Source organism: Anopheles ziemanni, chromosome X (genome assembly GCF_943734765.1).
Source record: "Anopheles ziemanni chromosome X, idAnoZiCoDA_A2_x.2, whole genome shotgun sequence".
Taxonomy (NCBI): Eukaryota; Metazoa; Arthropoda; class Insecta; order Diptera; family Culicidae; genus Anopheles; species Anopheles ziemanni.
Genome location: NC_080707.1, coordinates 5733645 through 5749971, shown reverse-complemented (window position 1 = coordinate 5749971; position 16327 = coordinate 5733645). Strand labels below are relative to the sequence as shown.

General features: G+C 45.6%; 2 protein-coding genes across 2 annotated transcripts; both read left to right on the top strand.

The window, feature by feature from the left end:
* Positions 1–305: 305 nt before the first annotated feature.
* On the top strand, positions 306–5861 carry LOC131290630 (carbonic anhydrase 1). Its single transcript, XM_058319793.1, has 3 exons — positions 306–336; positions 2258–2335; positions 5044–5861. The coding sequence occupies exons 1-3, from the start codon at positions 306–308 to the stop codon at positions 5859–5861; spliced, it is 927 nt and encodes a 308-aa protein (XP_058175776.1).
* A 1936-nt stretch (positions 5862–7797) lies between these two features.
* On the top strand, positions 7798–15111 carry LOC131291393 (centrosomal protein of 162 kDa). The gene is made up of 6 exons (XM_058320598.1): positions 7798–8430; positions 11507–12231; positions 12361–12575; positions 12656–13440; positions 13506–13667; positions 14530–15111. Exons 1-6 carry the CDS (start codon positions 7978–7980, stop codon positions 14602–14604), a joined length of 2415 nt encoding a protein of 804 aa, XP_058176581.1. The 5' UTR covers positions 7798–7977; the 3' UTR covers positions 14605–15111.
* The last annotated feature ends 1216 nt before the right edge of the window (positions 15112–16327 follow it).

The window sequence follows — 16327 nt, the reverse complement described above, 5'->3', positions numbered from 1 at the left end:
GTTTGCAGTCTCTAATCGACTTTCCGCAAGCAAAGGTAGTGGTCGCTTTTTCACGGAGCAAAGCGTTATCGTCCGTTGGTCAAGGCACCCTACGGTGGCACATTAAAAGCCATCGGCTGGCCAAGGAGCTGGCATTCGGTCGTGTACGGTGCGCGTGAAAAGCTGAACGTGCTCCGAAAGGACTCCAAAGCTGTCCAGCAGACCCTAGCGATCCCTTTACACTCCATTGGCTGTGTTCACCGAGTAGCTTTAATTTAAAAATAAAGAAGTCTTTCGTGCAGTGTTTATTTTAAATTGAAGTGATCATGAATTTGTTCATCGTTGCTCAACTCATCGGTGAGTTCAACAAATAATTTAAAAATAGCAAAGTGGGCTTTTGAAAGCTTCCATCACACAAAAATCATTTCTTCAATCAATATCGTCATTTTCAACCACGTGTAACTATCGTTTAGAAAAAATCGTTCAAGAAAACAAAAGTTAGCTTTGTTCTATTCTATCTAAAGTGCGCCAGTAATATTACGAAAATTAAAGCGTGGCTCGAAAAGGATATTAATTTAAATTCATCTAAATTCGGCCTACACACTTTTAAACACAAAAAGTGGTCAACGTGTTCGTTGTTGATTCCCGTTTTTTTAAAACGAAAGAGAGATTTTTACGATTTTTTTTTTTAAATACATTTTTCCCCTTTTTAAATATGAGCATCTCAATTAAAACATATTTTGCTTGAAAATTAGTTTGGTTTAATTTTAAAAAATTAAGTATCCTTACATACATGAGACAGGGTAGTTTACTACTTCCAGCGATGCTGCGAGTTTGAATATTTGAATGACTAGATTTCGAGGACAGCTATTAAGGGATTCTTCGCCTTAAAATGTATTCTCAGTAATTTAATTCCGCTGTTAAAAGAAGCATTTCGCACATCACAATTTCTTGCAATAATAATAATAATAATATTAATTAAGTTATCAGCCCTGCGTCAATACGTCCCTGAATCGCATTCGTTCGCTAGAAACAGTACAGGAAGCAACACTTAAGGTAGCGATAATAATTGGTAAGGGCTAGCGATAAAAAGAAGATGAATAGGGTTGTTCAGATCCGCAACCATATACAAATATCTAATTATTATACGTCAACGAAATTATCAGCTCGTTGCGATATACTCCTCGATAGTGAGTGCGCCCACCTTCTGCGCCCAATGCATCATCTTCAGGGAACTGATCGAATAAATCACCTGACCGGTGTTGTTGAAGAATTCGCCCAACTAATTGGTGTCAGCTCAATAGTGATGGATTGGCTTATGGAAATTGATAACAGGGCGTATTGGACACGCGCCTCTTCCTGGTTATTTTGTTTCGTTTTGGCCGGGGCTTCAGGCGCGGTCAGGTACTGGATAAACCATGACCCGAATGTGCTTATCATCACCGGCCATTCGAGTGGAGCCCCGATAAGTCGATCCGCGCGGAGGGGTTGTGTAAAAATAGACCTACATCCGATGACTGTTTATTATTTCAGGATGACAAATTAATCCCTGCAATAAACAACGGTCATTAACGAGGTGTTCCGGTAACGAAACCGGGTAATTGCGACTCCGAACTGCAGGGCGGAGGATCCCTCCGGAGTATCTGGCTGCAGCAGCCACTCGCGGACTATTTGGACAACCTGTCAATCAATTTGGTTCCCGGTGCGTCCGCAACAGCTGCAGACATGTCTGCTAGAGTTAATTTTACTCGCTTTTTACATCCACCACACCTATTGGCATTGTGGCGGTGATTTCGCCGTCACTTGAACCAATTGAATTAAATCTCCGTAAGGTCGGGGAGCGTGCCGGCAACTTGCGCCCAAATCCGCCCGGCATAAGTTCGGCTAATCGCTTCCTCCTACCAGACTTCCCTGCCCAGTTCATCCCAAAACAAGATCCGCCGCACGGTAGAATATTAAGCTTCATCCGGGTGTGCTCTCTATTAGAAGCAATGAGGGATGCTAGTCCAAAATATGCTAATGGACGCTGATTGCTCGGGTCCGGAAACAGGTGCGTGCCTTCTAGCGAACTATGAGCAGACCTATTCTGGCCCAACAGACTACCATCGACAGAAAAAGGACTATGGTAGATCAAACGTCAGTCAACTGAGGTTCTAAGAACCAAAACTATTTATAGCACTTACCTTTATTCCATCAGATTTCAAAATCGCCGATCCAATCGAACCAATAAAAGGAAAACGAATTAGCTAACTCCTCTTATTTAATTGACTAATTTCAGCTTTCTCCCTGATCGTCGATACGCGACCTGATGATGAGTGGCATTATCCTACGCCCGGATCGAACGGCATCATAAACGGTGAGTAGCAGAATAAGCTTCCATCGATATGGCGCGTGGTCGCTTGAGTACGAAAGAGGTACCGAAGTATCATAATGCGGAGCTAACGATAAGTAATATCTATATAGCAGGCAGGTAGCAATCCTCCCCCACCCCTACGCTCTTTTCTCGGAATGGACCGGTAATATCCGCTTTCCGATACTACCTCTCCGACCAGGACGGATAGAGCTCAAAGGTTGGGGAATGGTACACGGGGGGGACAGTGTTATTTCGTATGCAATTGCACGAGTAGCCGATGCACGAGTCGATGATTGAATCCGGCCAGCTGCCAACCCCGCGGACCGAGGGCCAAATGAGCCCACTTAGTGGCAATCGGTGTCGTAAGCCAAAGCCACTCGCGTGCCATTCCGGGCCTCAATTTGGCCGATTTGTGTTCTAGTTGGCGGAGATAGCCGAGTCCGATTACAACTTCGCACTTCTGGACCCGGCCTAGGTGCGCCCCCAGCATGGTTCTAGAAAGTTTGCTGATGTCCACTGTACATCGCTCGTTTCGAGGTCCGTTTTTGTACTGCCGTCTAAAGGGTTCTAAAAACTGTATTCCAGGACATTCTATAGATTCCAGGTTTTTCTACTCGCTGTAAAGAGTTCTAAAAACTGTAAATCACGACTTCCTATAGGTTCCAGTTTTTGTACTCGTTGTAAAGGCTTCTAAAGCCGGACATCCAGGATATTCTATACATTCCAGGTTTTTTTACTCGCTGTAAAGAGTTCTAAAAGCTGTAAATCACGACTTCCTATAGGTTCCAGTTTTTGTACTCGTTGTAAAGGCTTCTAAAGCCGGACATCCAGGACATTCTATACATTCCAGGTTTTTTTACTCGCTATAAAGAGTTCTTAAGCTATGCTCCGGGACATACGCATATCCAGTTTTTGCAAAGAATTCAAAATGCTGTAATCTAGGACATTCTATGGATTCAAGGAAGAATGCATGTAGCACCAGCTTTCGTACCCAATGTCAAGCTCCAATGGCGTGTTCTATGCATTCCTATGACAACCAATACCATGAATCAGCATTTGTGCAATCGTTTCCGGCATTATGCATCCTCAATGAGACATTTGACAAATCAATTTCTTCTTAGGGGTTGCCGCACCGGGTCACTACAATTATAGCGTTTGACCTCCCCTTCCCCCCCCGGAGCACTTCCAATCGAATCAATTAGCACGGCAACAATTTGGTGCTATTTTCGAATTGTTATTGCCGTGATTTTAAAACAATATTACCATAAATCATATTTTACGAGCTCGGTAGCTCGGGCTCGGGTTCGAGTGGGTCGCCAGCCGTTGATAAACCGCCCGCGGACCCTGATAATGAGCGGGAAGGTCGTGTCAAATTAAAATTGTTCGGTAAACTTATCACGCTGTTTACACTCGCCATTGGCGACGGTGCCGGTGGTGGCCCTCCAGCCCGCGCAGGCGATGGTCAGCTTATCGTGCGTGCTTGCCCGAGCCCCCTCCGAGCCCTGGGTGTGAGGTGCGTCTCAACAGCGATCCAGATCAATGACCGCGGTAGGGCTTATGCACCGGCAGTATCATGGATGCGCTGGTCGCGGAAGTTCTCGACTGCAGCTCGCGATAGTGCGGACCGCTGCACCGCCTTAAGAGGCTAATTACCATCATCCCCCCCTCCCCTCCGGCCGTCTGTCAGCCCATTGATGGGCCGCTATCGCGCTGACCGGAAAGGTCTCTTGCTGTCTTCCCCGGTCGGACAGGTCGAACCATCAAATCGCGTGCTATTTTTATACCGCCGACACCAACCGCCGGGAACCCCGGGATGAGTCGATCTGCAAGGCGAATACGTGGGGATTGAAAAAATGAAACGACGAACGCTGGCAACAGGCGTCAGCAGGTTGGTGACGCGCAGAAAAAAAAAAAAACCGGATGCTATCGCTTTTTTCGGAAAAATTACGAAACTTTTCCCGCGCGCCGCGAGGGCGATGCATCGAACAGGAGGACCTGTTTTCCCGCATGCTTCGCACCCTCGCACGTCAGACCGGGTTTGATCTTCTGCCACCGCTGGTTGAGTTTTATTGTTACCGACACCTGACGTGCCACGATGCGGACACACGGAACCGTTTGTCTCTATTTTCGGTTGTGGAACAAGACTAAATAACCCAAAACGAAGCGAAAAGTGGAAATATGGAAAAGGCAAAACGCACTGACCAAAAATGTGCAGCGTTGTGAGTATAATGGCAACGATAGGTTATGCAATTCACACAAGACACAAGGTTGTTTCGCAGACAAATTGATTCACAAAGTAATGCCACGAGTTCTCACTCGACTACTTTACAGCTCGCATCGAACAGCGGTCATTTTGTGGGTGGGTTTTCTATTTTCTTTTGTCTTCTGGAACTATTCTCCACTTTCCGTACCATTATCGTGAGGATTATGCTTAATTTGGTTTTTTTTATCAAACTTCCGTTTCCATGTTAGACGACAAAAAAGTAAATTTACTTTAAGTGTTGTTAAGGCTAGTTTTGATTGTTTGTGTTAACACACTTCCTGCGACAGTGGAGTGCGATGTTTGAAAAAATGTCTGCTCCTCCGCCGATAAAAAAAAAGTAATCGCAAGCGCACGTCGATGCCGACACGTACCGTACGGATTATATTTTAAAATGCATGCGTAGGAGGTGGGCCGTGCTAATCAGGGTGTTGTCTTTCCCTTTTTGCAGAACCGGAAACGTGGGGCGGCCAGTGCGACAACGGTCGGCGTCAGTCACCGATTGATCTGACGCAGGCGGCTGCGGTGCGGGGCGAGTTTGCGCCGTTCCTGTTCAACAACTACAAGCTGCCGATCAAGCAGCCGCAGCTCGTCAACACCGGCCACTCGGTGCAGGTGAACAATGCGGATCCGGCGGTGAGTTTGCAGGGCGGCGGCCTGCCCGGTCGCTTCGTCCTCGATCAGATGCATTTCCACTGGGGATCGGAGCACACGATCGCCGGCGTCCGGTACGGGCTGGAGCTGCACATGGTGCACCACGACGCCCGCTACCCGACGCTCAACGACGCCGCCACAGCCCGGAACGGTGTGGCCGTGCTCGGCATCCTGTTTCACGTGACCGCCCAGCCGAACATGCACATCGGCGTCATCCTGGACACCGTCGCGGACGTCCGCATGGAGGTCGGCAAGGGTGCGCCGCTGAAGGGCAAGCTGTCGCCGTACAATCTGCTCCCCAAGAACCTTACCACCTACTTCCGGTACGAGGGCTCGCTGACAACACCGGCGTGCGCCGAGGCGGTCTTGTGGACGGTGTTCCCGGAGAGCATCGGCGTGTCGCTCGAGCAGGTCGAGAAATTCAAGGACATTCACGACCAGAGCGGGCAGCAGCTGTTGAACAACTTCCGCTCGCTGCAGCCGCTGAATGCACGTGCGCTGGTGTACGCCACCGAGTGGGACCAGCTGAGCCGGGGCCAGGCTACCCTACTCCGGCCCAGTCTGCTTGCTCTGCTAACACTGGTGACGCTATGCGCCAAAGCCTTCATACACTAGAGTTCTTCAACAAAGTAGAAAGCAAACAAACACCTGTACAATCACCTAGAAACTCAAAAGCAATATAAATCGCTATTAGATTAAACAAGAGAGATAATAAACGCTACATTAGTGGACTGTAAATCGCGCCATAGTAGGTATAGAATAGTGATGATGTTTAAAACTGCTTAGCCGTACTGCATTTTGAAAATAAAGCACATTTGAAGCTGCATCCGTTGATGCTGTGTTACTGAGAAGCCGTATGCGGTAAAGTCAGTTTTTCTTTCGTTTCTCGCTTGAACCCTGCATGCTCCTCTGATTCAATCCGAAAAGTTAACATCAAAGTAGGTTCTACTGCGACTCAAATATGCCTTCTCACATTCAAAAAATTCTTCTCACATTCAAAAGATAAAGAACTGAAGAATTAGTACAAATGATGAACGAAAGGTAACAAGTTGCTGATCTAGCTATTCTTAAACTAGCGACTCGTTTATTCTCATTCTCTTAAGGGGAAGTTGATCATTTATGTTTGAAGCACACGGAGCCTCTAGTTTTAAAAATCCCCAACCGATCGCTTTTTCCGTTCTTACTTTACAACGGTTTTTTTAACATCGTATTTCAAACGCTTACGAAGTGTTATACGTATGAAGTTATACTGTTATATTACGTAGTTTCCATCTGTCATTGAAAACATGATTTCGATTAATTTAGTAGGAAAGGCAACAGAACTTACAATTGTGATGAAGAATATTTTACATACGTTCCATATTCACTTCCACTACCATGGTGCGTAGCATGGTTTTCCTATACGTTCATCCATTTAAAAACAATAATAAAATACTGCACTCCATGAATAGGTTTTGAGAGTTTGGCAACGATAAAAACAAACTCACAATGTTTGTACAGCTATGTTCTTTCCATTTTCTTGTCGCCTTTTTTTATCAATGAATCGATTACTACATCTCATGTTCAAACAATTCCGATCATTTGCAATAAATTTTCACCTAATGTTTCTAACAACGGTCGCCCCATGGAAAGTGGTTTCGTACATCGATTAGAAAAAGCATTGCGTTCCGGTTGTCATCTTTTACGTTAAGCGACGGCTAGACACAGCGGTATTCGCACGAATATTCCCGCCGTCCAGCGGGAATCCCGCTGGACGACGGGAAACTCCATATGAAAAAAACGGATTTCGTTCCCGCTATGTTTAAAAAACGCGAAACTACGACCCGGCGGGAACGGACGCATTTGCTTAATTGAAACGTTTCATGAAAAGTTTCATTCGCTTGCTACAACAACGTCGGTATGGGCAACGTATATGGATGCGGCCGATGTTGTTGGAGAGAAACCAAAATGCGAGTAGTCTTCGACGCAAAATTTTGGAGGAGGAACTCAACAACACCATTCATAAACTTTATATTTGATAATGACTCACAATTCCACTTTTACCTGCCGCCAATTTAGATCACGTAAACAAACTAAAACGTAAACAAAGCTTCACTTTGACAGATCGGACGAATAAACTCGTTCCCGCTGGATATTTTGTCGAATCTGGGCTACTTTTTCCCGTTCCCGCCACCGGGAATTCCAGGCAAGTTTAAACAGCGGTTTACCAACATCGAACGAACATCAAACATTCTTCGTACAGAGGTTCATATGCTGCGTTTCGAAGGTGTTGGCAAAAACGGAAACTGTTTGTTCGAGGTTCGCGAATTCACTTCAAAAAATGTTGAAACATCAGCACGTAATATTCATATTTTTGCTTTCAAATATACTAAACGCCAATATTCCATATATGCACTCTACTTTGGTTGTTGAGCAGTGTTGTCATCTGCGACTCGCTTGTAGCTATCTTGGTTTTATAGATTTTATTTTGACTTCTATTTCAACCATTTTTGATGGCCGCGCTTGACTGAAGCTCGCAAATCTAGCGCCAGTTGTCTTGACGGCCCCGAGTACAAACAAAACAAAAACGGCCAATCTTCTCGGGGAGCGGGTGTTGTTCGGAACAGCAACCAACAAACTGTCCTTCGAAACTCCACCCTTGACCGTGCGCGCCTCCGGAAGCGGCCTCGATGTCTGCTAGTTGAGTTCGGTGTCGCAAGAGTGTGAATATTCCGCAATCAGGCGAAAAATCATGACCGCAGAGGTGAAGGGCGCCGAGCTGAGGAAAAAACCACCGAAAGACGCCCAGTGCGATAGTGACGAGTCGTTGGACGAGTTTTTGGACCATGAGCTGTTGTGCTTCCTGCAGGACGACGGAGCGAACGGGGATACGGTGAATGTGGTCGATTTGGACAGAGAGTTCTTCCTGCACGAGCTGGAAAGCGCAGACAATGATACCGACGGTAGAAGTGTGGATGAAATTCTACTCGAAGCTGAACTGCTGATGCACAAGCAACAACCCATCTTCGCCGCCGCCGACTGCGACGAAAAGATCCGTGCGTCCCGTGTTCGTGCCCCGCAGGAGAACGCACCGTGCGAGGCAGCAACGGTGGTAAAATTGTTGAACGGGCTGCTGAAGGGCTCGGAGCAGCGAATGTCCGGTGCAGAGCGAAAAGATCGCGTTGCTGGCGAACGCCACCGCGAAGTAAGTACCAGCGTTATTATGTAAACATTTATTGCCTATATTTCTCTTTTCCCGGTCATCGGACGGTGGTAGGTTTTGTTATAGTTTACTAACTTCCTGTGCGATAGTGTCGACAAACGCGACCGCCTCCTCGCCGGTGGGTTGAATTTGGCTTGCGGGAAGGACAAACCCATACCGCCCGGTGTCGCGCAGCTCCACCGTGTAGGCATATTTGATGCTCAGTGATCCGCGCGCCCAATCGTCCGAGCCGCCCGCGGCCGGATACAGCGTGCTGCCTGACGGTCCCACCGTATAGCTAGATCCGCTACCCTGCAGCATCCGCTAGAATGGTAAAACAGAAGTGAGTGGCGCTTTGGTTTTTAGAGCCGGCTTGTCGTGCGTACCTCGGCTGCCGCATCGCCGACGCGCCGCAAATCGGCATGATCCGGCGGAACGACGCGATCGTAACCCCACGGGTACAGAATGTACTGCCCGTAGCTGTGAAACGTAAGGAAGCCCTTCCAGTTCGCGGCGGACGATTCCATGAACTGGCTGACGGCCTTCGTTTCCGGCTCGGAGAACGGACCGGAGCCGGCGTAGATCTCGGAGCAGGGCTGTTTCGACGTACCCTGTCCACCCCACTTGTAGCCATAGTTGCGGTTCAGGTCGACGCCGGCACACGGGCCGTACTGCAGACCGCCGCGATTCTTCCGCCACAGCCGGTCGTATTGGTGCGAGTACTCGTAGCCATCCGGATTGTGCACCGGCAGGATGTACCAGTCGACGGTGCGCAGATACTCCGGATGGTTATCCCAGTCCTCCACCAGATTGTTTGCGATAAAAGTGACGGTCGCCGGACTGATCCACTCCCGGGCATGAATACCGCCGTCCATCCAGATGGCTTTGTTGGTCGGGTTGCCGTTGGAAATACGGAGCACCTTGAGCTCGCGACCCTGTACACTTTTACCGATGCTTTTCGTGCTGCACAGATCGGGATAGGTTTTCGCTAAATACTCCATCCAGTCATAGATATCTTCTAACCTGTGATACGCCGTCCACGTCATACGATGGCCTTTAGGGAGGTTTTGTTTTTAGTATGAAATAGGTAAACGATACCCATTATAATAACAATGTTTATACACCCCGAGTATCTGCTGCAAACTTACCGTTCCGGTTTTCCCAGAGCTCCGTTTCCTCTAGTGACGGATTTTCTGTGTCAATTGCCCGTTGGATGTCTTCAATCACTACCTCGAACGGTATGTTGGCCGTGCGCAGGAAGCACTCCGCTTGCTGCAACTTTTGCCTGACCACAAAAATGTCGATAGATGTGGCGTTATAGTTCCACATTGAAGCATCTAGATGGACAGGCAGGAAAAGCGCAGGATGTAATTATTATGCAAAGTGGCACACTCGTAGAATTGTAACGGACATAAGTGAACATGTTTTAGTTTGATTGCTGCTCATTTGAAATTTCATACAGCACTGTTAAAGCACTCTGTCCGTTTTCTTGTCTTAATGAGTCCACCAGAAAGAAAACGCTTCTGCTTCTCACAGTATTTTTTCTTCTTTCATTTGGCCGAAATGATGTCAACAAAATTAATGAAATATGTTGTAACGATAAGCATATTTACCAAAGCGATCCTGCAGTTCGGCGACAGCATTTTTCTTCGGTTGATCGTCGTAAGCGATGCGCCAAAGCTGTGCACCATCGTATTTGACCGGTTGAGGCGTTGATGACTGCTCGGTTCGTGTTTTGTCTGCACCATTCTCGACGTCCAACCCTTTGGGGCTGGGCAACCTGTGGGCGTCCGCTAGCAGCGCGACCACAAGAACCAACACCCCAGCGGGCAAATTGATTGGCATTGCTTCTCCGATCGTGTTTAGCCGCAAAATTAAATAACGATCAGGTTGCGTTGTTTGTGGCAATAAGAACTTTGCACTCCGTTGTCACCATCAACTGAACCACTTTCACGCGCTGGCTCGTCGCACTCGAGAGGGGTCGCCTTTCAAGGAACACTGTCTTCGAACTGTCGTTCTGCCGCAGCGAGCCTTCCGGCCTTATATGCAATCTCCCGGCGAAAGACGGGCGTACAGGGGGGTCAGATGGGAATCATCGAGCAAGCAAAGGCGTGTTTGTGTGTGTGTGTGTGAAGAGTATTAAACAAAATAGAGGAAATAAAAAGAAAGGTGCGCCCGCGTGCCCGTGGTTGTCCCACACGACGATCATGTAAACTACTTTCTTTCGAGAGTCCCGTTCGTCTTCCCAGCACCTTTGCCGGTGTTTTCTCCAATCTAGGCCAGCTGGCTGAGGGAAGGAAGTGGGAGGGGCGAGAAGCAGCGGGCCCAGAACGAGGAGTACTTATGAATTCCAATCTGGTTTCGTCCAGTTGAACGAGTGTGCTTGTACCTGGTAAACGGGGGGAAAAAAAGATCTTACTGATGGTTTCCCGATGGACGCTTACGACGGGATTCACCGGACAGTTACTGACCATTTCTTAGCATGTTTCAAAATCATTTTATTACGATATTATGAAGTTAAAATTAATATCAAACGTTTTATCATAAAATAAACCATTACAAAACAACTTTGATAAAGCTTTAATCTTAAAACAATCTAGTTGTAAAAGTGGTGCTTAATGCTCATACCTAAAATCATAAACTTTTTAGTAAATAATATTTTGTCATGTAATACCCCTCTTCTGGAAAACTCCCTGTATATGTTCTCTTCATGGTACACATGCATTTTTTTAACAAAGTAGAAGAGATCTTCACCTGTCTGACAAAAATTATGTCGAAAACTAGGCAAAATTATTGTTATAATCGGGAGACTCTAGTAAAAAAACGAATGGAACCGCGCTGTTGCCACTGCAGGCCTGTTTATAATACAGTTTGATAAATTTGCGTTACTTCTTAAGATCGTCAAAGCTAGGAAGAGACGGAAACAGCTTTGCGCTTTCTTCTACACATGAACACGGCCATATGGGAGACTTGTTTGAAATTTCATCTCACATGATGTGTGTTTTTTTTATTTTTTACCCATCGAACTCAATATACAATCAACCTCAAACTACAATCAACCGTTCGGATGGTTCTTTAGCGGCCAAAGAACTCCAACCTGCCAACAGAGTCAATACCCGATGCCATCAATAATGAATGCAATCCGCTGAAGAACTCATCAGCGATCGTCGTTGCAAACGGTCCAACCACAGTCGAAGCAGCAGAAGAAGAGACCGAAAGCGAACCCGTGTCCCACCAAGGTGTGGCCAATTTCCGACCAGTTCGGAATACAAAAAAAGAAAGCACCCTTTTGTGTCCGACGTCCGGCCGGAGTACGGATCCGGATCTGATACACCTCGCTCAACCGACTGTGGCCAGTTGCCTATCCAATCAACAAACCAAGCTGAATAACAACGGCGGGGAAGGGAAAATGGAGCAACACGAGCTACGACGGACGGTCCTGAGGAGGATTTGTGCAAACTGCTCGCAAAGTGACGACCGGGTGCAGCCTGTAATGTGCAACAAGTCCACACAACCTTCCCCAACGAGCGACGGTACGGCTGAGGAGGAGGAGCAGCACCCGACGGATGATGGGCCGGAGCGGTTGGCCCGGTGGTCGCAGGAGTGTCTGCTGGAGAGTAAAATCACTGACCTACAGGAACGCTTGAAGGATACCGAGGAGCGCTACCAGAGCCTCAAGCTGCAGTACGAAACGCTGTCGCAGGTGCACAGAACGCTGCGCGAGAACTACAACGCGATGCAGGAGGAAAGTGAAAAGATGCAGTTCGACATTCAGCATCTCACAAAGTGTGCCAGTGTGCTCCGGTAAGAAAGCCATCTTATTCGAATGCCATTTCCCTAAATGAAACTTATGCAAAGAAGCAATTGACATTTCATTTCACCTTTTTTGTTGTTTTCACGGTTGATAACAAAACTTACGCGTTCGCTTCACAGTACGGAACTGCAATCGGCACGTTCGGATCGCGATTCGGCGATCGAACTACAGAAAATATTGCAGTCCGAGCTGGATGAATCGCGCAAGGAAAAGAAACGGCTGCAGGATTCAAGTGAAAAGGATACCAAAACCATACAGGACCTGCAGCGCCAGTGCCGTGAGATGGAGCGAATATTAATGCGCAAGAATCCAGACTCAATTTCAGCACTAATCGGTAAGATCGCGCCGCCAGCCTCTGTAAATCGTTTTATCATTCTTCGTTTCATTTTGCTTCTTGATTTTCTGTTCCCCCAGTGGCCAGCAAATCGTCAACAGCGAAGGCAGATGCCGACAGTTCGTCCACTTGCAAGCTGCTGGAGCAACGCATCGCTCAGCTGGAGGCGGACGCCAGGAAGCAGGATGCCAAGGCGCAGGGTATACTGGCCGATGTGCAGGCGCGCTTTAACTCGGTGCAGGCAAAGTACGAAACGCACATCGCCGATTTGGAGATGCAGGTGCTGAGCCTGCAGGAGATCAACTCCAAGCTGAATGAAAAGATTATCCGCCAGATGGAGGAGCTGGCTAGCTTCAACAGTCAGGCGGTCGTGGCCGACGCCGCCGACAGCGGGTCGAAAAATGTCATAGCCAGCTGCACACAAACCGACGAAAAGCATCCCGAACAGAGGGACTGCACACGAACGCGCTCCGTGCTGGTGCAAACGGATGTGGAGCATTCGCAAGTATCACGATCTCAACAGCAGCAAACTGCACTAGCGAAACGCGCCCAAACGCAAGGGAAAGAAGATGCCCATCTGCTCGCCACCATTCGTGGCATGCGCGTCGATTTGGCCATCAAGGAGAAGGCGGTCCAACGACTTACGCGCGAGGTGGACGAGTGCAAGAAGACGATCAAAAAGATACAGAAAAAGAAGGAAGGACCGGCGATTCGAAGCGATTCCGGTCGGTCGCCGGTTAAGGTACGCAACAAGGTGTCGGAGAATGCCGATCCCGAAGCCATCATCTCGCTGCGTGATATGCAGGCGAAAATAAAAAACCTCGAAATGGATTACAAGGCGCTGCAGGAAAAGCGTTTGCTAGATGTAAGTGGGCAGTGGCGAACGGTGGTGGTGAAATGTTTATAACCGGATTTCTTTGTTATTCGTAGCTCAAAACACTCCAAGCGGCGCACGAAAAAGAGCTGGCGTCTTGCCACGAGTCCATACGTATTTTGCAGCAACGGTTAGCCGAAAGCGAGGAGGAGAGAGTGCACCGGAAGGACAAACAACGTCCCAACCATAACAATGATTACTATGGACTCAAGGCAAAGGTACATCAAGCCGTCCTAGAATTGAATTGAATAGTCCGTTAGACGAAGCATCTTTCAGAATAGATCACAATGTTTTCATGCATTTTGTACTTATATGATTCCTTTCGTTATCATTCCTAATAAGTTTGCTTTTTGCAAATTGATTTCAAGACCACAATAGCTCAATTTCAAGCCAGTTTTGTCTTTCACTTTCGCTTGATCCCTACTTCTAATACTTTATCATCGACGATTTTTAATTTCTAGTAAAATAATGCTTCTGAATGAGTGGTTTTGCTGGACTAGTAAATGAATTTAAAGTGAAGTTCTGTTTAACAACACCACTTTCGGCTCATTAATGCTGCATGGTTACACTGAAAACGCTAACTTTAATTTGAAAAATGTGTCAACATACGAGCGTTGACTTTGATAGTCCATTTTGGGCCCTAACGATACAAAATTCGTCTAACACAAAACAAAATAAGTACAAAATGTGGCAAGAAAGTGTAGCATAGTAGGTGTTTCGCAGTGAACTCGGTTTAATTGCACCTAATTTCTGGTTGTTCAAGAGTTGAACATTATTTTGCGATCGCTTGTTCCATCTGATTTAACTTTTAATTCACCGTTCATATTTTTACAAACCATACTGAGTTTCTAATCTGTGCGCACCTTAAATCATTAAGTTATTAGGTAGCATAGTCACAACCAAGAAAAAGAACGGTGTAAGAGTATCGAATTAATAAGTGTACTTTTTTCCTCTTCTCTTCTCGTTTTATGCTCTATACACCGATTTTGTCTACTTTACAACAATAATCAACCCATTCCTGCCGATCGCTGGAATGTTGTTTCCTCTTCTTTGCTATCATGGACCGAAACACAATTTTAGGTAGCGTATTTAGAACGACGCCACACCGAACGTGAGCAACGGCTCCTTATGTTGGTAGAAGCACTGAGCAAATGAGCTATTTAACCCTTACAAAAACACGAACATTTGTTAATACTACGGGCAGTGGCATCGTGCACTAAGTGTCAACAGAACGTTGGAATCTGTTAATCTACAATCTACAGATTTATGAACATTTTACAGTTAAGTCTCTTGATGTTGATGATCTCATTGAAAAACATCAACGGAGATAGTTATTACTTTATAGCTCTTCGGCTAACCCTACGTTGCTCCTTTTCTCTACAACTTGTGCAATCACATACTTTCTCAATGTTTAATTTATTTATCCAGATTATTCAACAGCTATCGTACATTTCGTGTCGGTACGAGAATATGTGATCTCATTTTATTAGCAATGCGTGAAAAAAGAATACGTCAATATAGATTGCCTAGTTGTTTATACGAAAAGCTTATTCATCCCGAAATGCTAGAAATTGGGTTACAAGTAAATTACTAGTCAGAGGTAACATTATTACAAAATAGCAATTGGCAACAAATACAAGGTAGCAGGAAACCATGTAGATTTTAAAAATTCATAAATTAGTTTGGAGTTATTTTTCCTTTTTGCAAATCATAGTTTCTAGTGTTCGTGTTAGAGTATTTCTTCTAGACGCTACTCTTGCGCTATAATGCAAACAATTTATTTTGCATACTTTTATTCCGCCCAAGAACGCGATGAGGCTTCTTTTAAAGAAAAATATCATCTATTTCAAAGAAAAATTATCTCAAAATCTATCAACAAAACTGAGTCAACCGTCTACGTCAATCGTATAAAACACGATTTTATACTGCAGCTGTGTTACTGATAAAATTGATATTTATTTAAAAAGAAACGGAAAAAGGGCATGTTTTATCCATGAAAATAAAACTACTGTTTGTTTAACCAATTTTTATCGTGCGTACATGTTTAGATGGTAGAAGAAAGTAATGTTCCAGAATCTATCTTTGCCAGAAACAACTAATCGATGGCTGAATTTGCACCAGGGCATCGTTGCGTTTTGCATGTTCGGTCTACGTTTTCCTTTTCCCTTTAAACTTGGTTTTATTACTATAGAGTTTGTCACTTCTCCGGATGCATTTCAAAAAATTTGCATTGATGACAAACTAATGATATGCATTTTGGATTAGACTTTTCCGTTATTTTCTAGCGTAATCCTCCGTAGCACAGATTATGGCCAAAATTGTAATCTTATTCCACCTGCTAAACATTTCCGCTTTTCTGGAAAAAATCTATATTTGTGTAGAAACCTGTTGTTAATATAAACTATTTGCCAGTTGATTTTGTTAGCATTAGAGATTTCCGAATTGATTGACCTAAGCCTAGCTTCTTTTTAACAGATAATTTAAATTTCAATAATTGACAGCAGTGCTGGTTTATGGCACCCAAGGTCTTTTAGAAAAAAAGTGACAGCTTTAAAAGGCAAATTTAAAAAAATCACGTCGTGAGTATTGCTTTTTCTTCACAGGTGTCATGAAAAACTTAAACTACACCTCGTAGAAGATTGTGATAGGACGAATAAAACAATCCACTTAGATTATAGCTGCTGGTGTCCCAGTACGTTTCATTCTATTCTCACCTGAACTGAGTGCGAGAGAAGCATGCCACATTTGCATCAAATCGTCTTATTACCAGCATGAACCCAGTTTCTAACACTTATAACTCATACCTAGCACCAAAAATCTCCTTTAGTTTACAAATTAAGGCTACATCCATCCACTGCGAATTGCAACGTTGTTAGTT